Here is a 9,622-nt window from a genome sequence, read left to right as displayed (position 1 = left end):
ACTACGATACAACAGAAAACACAGGAACAGGACATTTAAAGGAAAGAAATGGTGGGTTGAACCTGGTTTTGTGGCTAGCCAATCCTCGCACTTCACTGGCAATGTTTAATATAACACTTAAATGACACCAATATATGAATACAGTTTAAATGCAAGAACAGTCAAGACAGGGAATTCTGCAAATATACATTTCGACAACGAAACAACAGAAACACTAAAAAGAACAACAACAAAAAAACGACAATTCAACACACACAGAAACAAACTATGCGATAATAATTGCCATTTTCCTGACTTGGTACAGGACACTTTTAGAAAAAAATGGTGGGTTGAACCTGGTTTTGTGGTTAGTCAAACCTCCCGCTTTTATGACAATGTTAAATATAACATTAAAATGACAACACTACATGATAGGACTACCATACAAATAAATGGGAGAACATATAGGACAGAGACACACATACATAATAGCTATCAAAATGTACCAGGTTTATAATTTAATACGCCAGACTCGCGTTTCGTCCACACAAGACTAACCAGTGACGCTCAGATAAAAAAAGTTCGAAAGCCAAAACAAGTCCAAAGTTAAAGAGTGGTCACATTGTCAGTTGTACCACATCTTCTTTTTTGTAAATATATCAAATTTCCCAGACCGTATAGAACACACACAATGGTGTTCTCAAAACCCGTCATCATTAATGATTTATGCAATGAGCTCATCATAGACACCAGCATTTAAAATTTGTATGCCAAATGCGAATTTCGTCTACAAAGACTCATCAGTAATGCTAGAATCAAAACAGTTAAAGGGCAAAATGAAGTACAAAGAGGACTTTTGTGAAATGTATTTCCCTCTCTTTAAATAGATATTTCATATGTGCCTGTCCCATGTCAGGAGCCTGTAATTCAGTGGTTGTCGTTTGTTTATGTGTTACATATTTGTTTTTCGTTCATTTTTTTTTACATAAATAAGGCCGTTAGTTTTCTCGTTTGAATTGTTTTACATTGTCTAATCGGGGCCTATTATAGCTGACTATGCGGTATGGGCTTTTTTCATTGTTGAAGGCCGTACGGTGACCTATAGTTGTTAATGTCTGTGTCATTTTGGTCTTTTGTGGATAGTTGTCATTGGCAATCATACCACATCTTCTTTTTTATATTATACATAACATTATCTTCAATGTTAAATTGTGCGTCTATAATCCTATGTTACCATTAAAGACTTTTCTTGTACACTTTTATCACTCGCATGTAATCATTGAGGTGTTAGGTATGATGTGCTTTTGATTTCAATCTTGAATGACTAGTATTTATAATGTTCCAGTCGGTGGTATTCAAATCGCATTAATGCTTCCTCCACCAATAAAAACTGATAAATACGATATATCCAATAGTGCTGAATCAACCAAAAAGAAAATTCCTTTCTGTGTTTAAATGATAGATATGTGTATGTGACTTAGTAAATATGTAATCAAATATTCACAAATTCATTAACACGATATATAAAATATAATATATAAAAACAAAATAAAATAAAAAGAAGGCGATGCAGCATGATTGCTTATGAGACATCTATCCATTTAAATTCAAATGAAGTGTTTGTAAACAATCATAGTCAACCATACGGTCAGTGCCGATTCAAAGTCAAAACTAATATGTCGGAATTCGTCTACTAATTGTATAAGAAACTGGATAAATGCACTGTAAAATCGGGAATTAGTCTAACAATTAACTTCATCTTTTCTTTTTTTATGACTTTTTCTCTGCCTTTTTGAACGGTTACATCTTTGTCCGTAACAAGCTTTTTCCCAGTCGCATTCAGGAGTAGCTTCATCTGAAGAGAATATTATACGTTTTCGATTTCCTCTTTCATTTGAATCTGAAGAACATAAAATGTTGCATTTGTGTCGGCTAGTAGACAAGCTCATTTCGGTCTTATCCTCAATTTCCGACTCATCACAAGGATATGCACGAAAACGAGCTACTTTTATGTGAGTATCACACATATCTCTACGTTGGTGATGTGCAGGTTTGTTTCCAAAACAAATCGCCTGTTGCACTGGTTCACTTACTCTAGAAAGACTATCATGGTCAAAACTTTCATTCTCTATAATTACAGTTTTATCAGGTAGACCTGATTTCTTACATTTTTTAGTGGTTTTATTTCTATAATAATGTTTGCGTATGGAATAAAAGCATCTCGACAGGTCCGCTGTTATAATCAATGCTACTGGTACAATAAGAAGAACGGAGAGTCCAGAGCCAACCGATTGTGCTGATTTTCTGAGATTTTCTGCCGATGTTCTCTTTCTGATAGCTTTCGATACATTTTTCTTTATGACTGAGATCAATGGTTTTATATTAGCCTCAAAATCTTTCAATACCAACTTTCTTAGTTCACCATCTGAAATATCTTTGCCATCGAGCAAATGCCATTTGGTATTGACGGATCGTTTTGGACATCTACATAGCAAACGTTTGGGTCTCATTCCTATTAAAATGATAAAGTTATAGTTGCATAATTTATAACCTTACTTTTTACTCCTTGTAATAACCCTGGTTGTATATTGTTTTATTTGCTTTATCGTACTTTGTTTTGAACATAAATCAGGCCGTTAGTTTTCTCGTTAGAATTGTTTAACATTTATCATTTCGGGGCCTTTTATAGATTTTATAGGTCGTGCAGTGACCTATAGCTGCTAACTGCTATGTCATATGGTCTCTAGCAAAGATTTGTCTAATTGGCATTTATACAACATCGCTTTTAACAAAATACAACTTTGAATTAAAAAAACAATGCACTGACAGAATTACGTCTGGATGTATCAACAATACAGAACTGTTTTGTTTATGTTTATAAAGTCAAACTCATGAAGAAATTAAACAGGTTTTATTTGTGTTCATGTTTTAGTCACCAAAGAGTTTAATTAAGTAAACAGTGCTGGAATTAATCAGAACATTTATTTCTTTTAATAGAAGCATGTACAATGTCACTTTTCTTTTCTACAAATGATAAATACTGTGGATTCATTATTATTCGTTTGATACTAATTTTTGTGAGTTACGTGGATACAGGTGGCCAACGAAATCAAATGTTGAACGAATTGAAAATGTTCTATAGTCTTTGTAAGCAGTGATTATCAAAACCACGAAATCAAATACCCACGAAAATGCAAGTTTTTCTCTATCCACGAAAATTGATACCTACGAAAACAGATGAATCCACAGTAGGGACTTTTAAACAACCGTACTGACCTGCTGGTGTCACACTACTTTGTGTATTTGAGACCGGAGTAACTGAACTATCAGTGGTGTCTGTTTTACTCTGTGCATTTGAGACTGGAGTAACTGAACTATCAGTGGTGACATTTGTACTTTGTCTATTTGATACCGGAGTAACTGAACTATCAGTGATGTCTGTTTTACTCAGTGCATTTGAGACTGGAGTAACTGAACTATCAGTGGTGTCTGTTTTACTCTGTGCATTTGAGACTGGAGTAACTGAACTATCAGTGGTGACAGTTGTACTTTGTGTATTTGATACCGGAGTAACTGAACTATCAGTAGTGACTGTTTTACTCTGTGCATTTGAGACTGGAGTAACTGAACTATCAGTGGTGTCTGTTCTACTCTGTGCATTTGAGACTGGAGTAACTGAACTATCAGTGGTGATAGTTGTACTTTGTGTATTTGATACCGGAGTAACTGAACTATCAGTGGTGTCTGTTTTACTCTGTGCATTTGAGACTGGAGTAACTGAACTATCAGTGGTGACAGTTGTACTTTGTGTTTTTGATACCAGAGTAACTGAACTATCAGTGGTGTCTGTTTTACTCTGTGCATTTGAGACTGGAGTAACTGAACTATCAGTGGTGATAGTTGTACTTTGTGTATTTGATACCGGAGTAACTGAACTATCAGTGGTGTCTGTTTTACTCTGTGCATTTGAGACTGGAGTAACTGAACTATCAGTGGTGACAGTTGTACTTTGTGTTTTTGATACCAGAATAACTGAACTATCAGTGTTGTCTGTTTTACTCTGTGCATTTGAGACTGGAGTAACTGAACTATCAGTGGTGTCTGTTTTACTCTTTGCATTTGAGACTTGAGAAACTGAACTATCAGTGGTGTCTGTTTTACTCTGTGCATTTGAGACTGGAGTAACTGAACTATCAGTGGTGACAGTTGTACTTTGTGTATTTGATACCGGAATAACTGAACTATCAGTGGTGTCTGTTTTACTCTGTGCATTTGAGACTGGAGTAAATGAACTATCAGTGGTGACAGTTGTACTTTGTGTATTTGATACCGGAGTAACTGAACTATCAGCGGTGTCTGTTTTACTCTGTGCATTTGAGACTGGAGTAACTGAACTATCAGTGGTGTCTGTTTTACTCTGTGCATTTGAGACTGGAGTAACTGAACTATCAGTGGTGACAGTTGTACTTTGTGTTTTTGATACCAGAGTAACTGAACTATCAGTGGTGTCTGTTTTACTCTGTACATTTGAGACTGGAGTAACTGAACTAACAGTGGTGTCTGTTTTACTCTGTGCATTTGAGACTGGAGTAACTGAACTATCAGTGGTGTCTGTTTTACTCTGTGCATTTGAGACTGGAGTAACTGAACTATCAGTGGTGACAGTTGTACTTTGTGTATTTGATACCGGAGTAACTGAACTATCAGTGGTGTCTGTTTTACTCTGTGCATTTGAGACTGGAGTAACTGAACTATCAGTGGTGACAGTTGTACTTTGTGTATTTGTTACCGGAGTAACTGAACTATCATCGGTGTCTGTTTTACTCTGTGCATTTGTGACTGGAGTAACTGAACTATCAGTGGTGTTTGTTTTACTCTGTGCATTTGAGACTGGAGTAACTGAACTATCAGTGGTGACAGTTGTACTTTGTGTATTTGATACCGGAGTAACTGAACTATCAGTGGTGTCTGTTTTACTCTGTGCATTTGAGACTGGAGTTACTGAACTATCAGTGGTGACAGTTGTACTTTGTGTATTTGATACCGGAGTAACTGAACTATCAGTGGTGTCTGTTTTACTCTGTGCATTTGAGACTGGAGTAACTGAACTATCAGTGGTGTCGGTTGTACTTTGTGTATTTGAGACCGTATCAATTGAACTATCAGTGGTGTCGGTTGTACTTTGTGTATTGGAGACCGTATCAACTGAACTATCAGTGGTGTCGGTTGTACTTTGTGTATTTGATACCGGAGTAACTGAACTATCAGTGGTGTCTGTTTTACTCTGTGCATTTGAGACTGGAGTAACTGAACTATCAGTGGTGACAGTTGTACTTTGTGTTTTTGATACCAGAATAACTGAACTATCAGTGGTGTCTGTGTTACTCTGTGCATTTGAGACTGGAGTAACTGAACTATCAGTGGTGATAGTTGTACTGTGTGTATTTGATACCGGAGTAACTGAACTATCAGTGGTGTCTGTTTTACTCTGTGCATTTGAGACTGGAGTAACTGAACTATCAGTGGTGACAGTTGTACTTTGTGTTTTTGATACCAGAGTAACTGAACTATCAGTGGTGTCTGTTTTACTCTGTGCATTTGAGACTGGAGTAACTGAACTATCAGTGGTGTCTGTTTTACTCTGTGCATTTGAGACTGGAGTAACTGAACTATCAGTGGTGTCTGTTTTACTCTGTGCATTTGAGACTGGAGTAACTGAACTATCAGTGGTGACAGTTGTACTTTGTGTATTTGATACCGGAGTAACTGAACTATCAGCGGTGTCTGTTTTACTCTGTGCATTTGAGACTGGAGTAACTGAACTATCAGTGGTGTCTGTTTTACTCTGTGCATTTGAGACTGGAGTAACTGAACTATCAGTGGTGACAGTTGTACTTTGTGTTTTTGATACCAGAGTAACTGAACTATCAGTGGTTTCTGTTTTACTCTGTGCATTTGAGACTGGAGTAACTGAACTATCAGTGGTGTCTGTTTTACTCTGTGCATTTGAGACTGGAGTAACTGAACTATCAGTGGTGTCTGTTTTACTCTGTGCATTTGAGACTGGAGTAACTGAACTATCAGTGGTGACAATTGTACTTTGTGTATTTGATACCGGAGTAACTGAACTATCAGTGGTGTCTGTTTTACTCTGTGCATTTGAGACTGGAGTAACTGAACTATCAGTGGTGACAGTTGTACTTTGTGTATTTGATACAGGAGTAACTGAACTATCAGCGGTGTCTGTTTTACTCTGTGCATTTGAGACTGGAGTAACTGAACTATCAGTGGTGACAGTTGTACTTTGTGTATTTGATACCGGAGTAACTGAACTATCAGTGGTGTCTGTTTTACTCTGTGCATTTGAGACTGGAGTAACTGAACTATCAGTGGTGTCGGTTGTACTTTGTGTATTTGAGACCGTATCAATTGAACTATCAGTGGTGTCGGTTGTACTTTGTGTATTGGAGACCGTATCAACTGAACTAGCAGTGGTGTCGGTTGTACTTTGTGTATTGGATACCGTATCAACTGAACTATGAGTGGTGTCTGTTTTACCCTGTGCATTTGAGACTGGAGTAACTGAACTATCAGTGATGTCAGTTGTATTTTGTGTATTTGATACCGAAGTAACTGAACTATCAGCGGTGTCTGTTTTACTCTGTGCATTTGAGACTGGAGTAACTGAACTATCAGTGGTGTCGGTTGTACTTTGTGTATTTGAGACCGTATCAACTGCACTATCAGTGGTGTCGGTTGTTCTTTGTGTATTGGAGACCGTATCAACTGAACTATCAGTGGTGTCGGTTTTACTTTGTGTATTGGAGACCGTATCCGTATCAACTGAACTATCAGTGGTGTCTGTTTTACTCTGTGCATTTGAGACTGGAGTAACTGAACTATCAGTGGTGTCGGTTGTACTTTGTGTATTTGAGACCGTATCAATTGAACTATCAGTGGTGTCGGTTGTACTTTGTGTATTGGAGACCGTATCAACTGAACTATCAGTAGTGTCGGTTATACTTTGTGTATTGAAGACCGTATCACCTGAACTATCAGTGGTGTCGGTTATACTTTTTGTTTTTGAGACCGTATCAATTGAACTATCAGTGGTGTCGGTTTTACTTTGTGTATTGGAGACCGGAGTAACTAAACTATCAGTGGTGTCGGTTTTACTTTGTGTATTTGAGACTATATCAACTGAACTATCAGTGGTGTCGGTTTTACTTTGTGTATTTGAGACTTTATCAACTGAACTATCAGTGGTGTCGGTTGTACTTTTTGTACTTATGTGTGTACTTCTTTCACTTTTTGTACTTATGTGTGTACTTCTTTCACTTTTTTTAACTGTACTTTGACTGTCTGAGAGTGTAGTTGCTGAAGTTGATGGGTCACTAGTCTCTATAACACTGAGTTTAATCATGCTGCTTGAGTTTTCTCCAAACTTATTTCTTGCATAGCATCTGTATTCCCCTTGGTCTGTAAGTTGCACGTTATTGATGATCAAGGATGGATTGTTTATCGTAGACCCTTCATACTTATTAATTGTTGATGAGCTCGAGGTTACCGGATCTTTTATATTTCCTCCTGAATCGGGTACAAATATCCACTTAATTTCGTCAACTGGATCACTTGGTGACTGAACTGCACAGTTCAGTTTTATCTGTTTTCCAACATTTGCTGTTTTCTGAGGATATGGAATGCTTACACTTGGAGGGCTCCCTATAAAGATAAAAGCGGGTGAATAGCAACTTCAACATTAAATTCTTTTTGAGGATACAAATTATTTTATTTGACCGTTTATAAGAAAAAAAGAGATGTGTTATGATTACAAATGAGACCAAAATCGATAACACTACTGTACATAGCAATGAACAGCCTTTAACAATGAGCTTAACACATACCTTATAGTAAGCTGGTAAATAATATTGTTGCTGGGTTTGCAATATTTATAATCGCCCAACCATTCCCCAACATAAAACATTTGTGTAACAACTCGGAATAAAAACAAACTATACAATCATTACGACAAGGCTTGGCGGACACTGGATAACCTTCTGAAAGAGTTTATTCAGAGGCAATACAGACATTCTGTATGTATGTGCCTGTCACAAGTCATGAGCCTGTAATTCAGTGGTTGTCGTTTGTTTATGTGTTACATATTTGTTTTTCGTTCATTTTTTGTACATAAATTAGGCCGTTAGTTTACTCGTTTAAATTGTTTTACATTCGGGGCTTTTTTTAGCTGACTATGCGGTATGGGCTTTGTTCAGTGTTGAAGGCCGAACGGTGACCTATAGTTGTTAATGTCTGTGTCATTTTGGTCTCTTGTGGAGAGTTGTCTAATTGGCAATCGTACCACATCTTCTTTTATATATGTACCTTTGATATTGCCTGCATCCCCGTTAAATAAATCCAAATCATGATAAAGATAGATATTTTACTAAAACTACGATGTTGACAAACGGATAACGTACCAAAAAGGGTCTCGTTATATTTTATAAGTGAGATAACTAAATTGTTCAAATGAGTTTTCAATGATTTACTGTTTGAAAAGTTTTTTTTTATATAAAAGAATTGTAAAGCTTATATCAATATTGTAATATGTTGTACAAGTACTGAGTAAGTCAATGTTAATAAGCTTTTGAGCTACTCCATTTAAACCAGTTTATTTCAGTATCTCTTTAAAACATTACAATGAATAGAAAATTATACAGTGAAATACTTTGATTCAATTCATGGCCAATATAACATCATTAAGGGGGGACGTCATATTTAAAATGACGTCTTAGTTTGACATGTCACGTCACACACATCGAGCTACGGTATTTTCTTCCTACGTCTCATTTATAGACTTTTACCTCAAATTTTACGTAAGCGGTCATCTTAGAACAGAAGTATATAGCAAACGAGAAGATTATGTTTTAAGAATTATAAATTTCCTTATGTTAGCAGCAATATATCAACTTCACCTGCATATGGGATGTACCTTTATTTAACTCATTCGGTATTCAAGAAGAGTTATATAACTGCTATTTGAACTACACTATTTAATACCTTGATGAATACTTTACCTATTAGCGAAACTGTTACAAATGTAGGAACATCGCCTCCTCCACAATATGTACTGCTTTTACCAGAACACATGTAGTTGCAAAGGACAAAATCTGCTTTGGCTGTGCTGTCCGGTGCAGATATCCGACAGTAACAATAATTATTCTAAAAGCAGGAAAACATACATGTTACATAGGGTATAACTGCAGTAAGGTATATTCCGGAATAAGCTCAGGGAATCAGTATATCATTATAAAAATGACGCTTATGCATGTACATAGTAATGGCATAAGAAAGTATCGTACACGCTGTATGTATATTAAGTCATCCTTTTAGATAATGAGATTCCATTTTTAACACGACTAGTAATAAACAAAAAGACTTAAAATAAAAGATGTATACAATTGATTATATTCAAAAACTGGTATATGCTTTGCAATAGTCTTTTCTCATATGCCCTTTTTATCGTATTTGCTTTGGTTTAATTTCTAAAATAGCCGTCTTCATCATTTGTTAACCGTACCGTTCGTGTTCGTTTTTGTGATGAAAATATACATGTTGTTAGGGATTAGGGACTTTTGGTTTTGAA

The 9,622-nt window shown here is 36.3% G+C and overlaps 1 protein-coding gene across 1 annotated transcript; it reads right to left on the bottom strand.

Moving 5' to 3' along the window:
- Positions 1-1,494: 1,494 nt before the first annotated feature.
- On the bottom strand, positions 1,495-9,191 carry LOC139515556 (uncharacterized). The gene is made up of 3 exons (XM_071305132.1): positions 9,054-9,191; positions 3,256-7,701; positions 1,495-2,491 (listed from the first exon to the last, which is right to left on the bottom strand). The coding sequence occupies exons 1-3, from the start codon at positions 9,124-9,126 to the stop codon at positions 1,722-1,724; spliced, it is 5,289 nt and encodes a 1,762-aa protein (XP_071161233.1). The 5' UTR covers positions 9,127-9,191; the 3' UTR covers positions 1,495-1,721.
- Between the last annotated feature and the right edge of the window lie 431 nt (positions 9,192-9,622).

Source organism: Mytilus edulis, chromosome 3 (assembly GCF_963676685.1).
Source record: "Mytilus edulis chromosome 3, xbMytEdul2.2, whole genome shotgun sequence".
Taxonomy (NCBI): domain Eukaryota; kingdom Metazoa; phylum Mollusca; class Bivalvia; order Mytilida; family Mytilidae; genus Mytilus; species Mytilus edulis.
The sequence above is the reverse complement of the archived record's forward strand: the minus strand, read 5'-3'. Positions and strand labels throughout refer to the sequence as shown.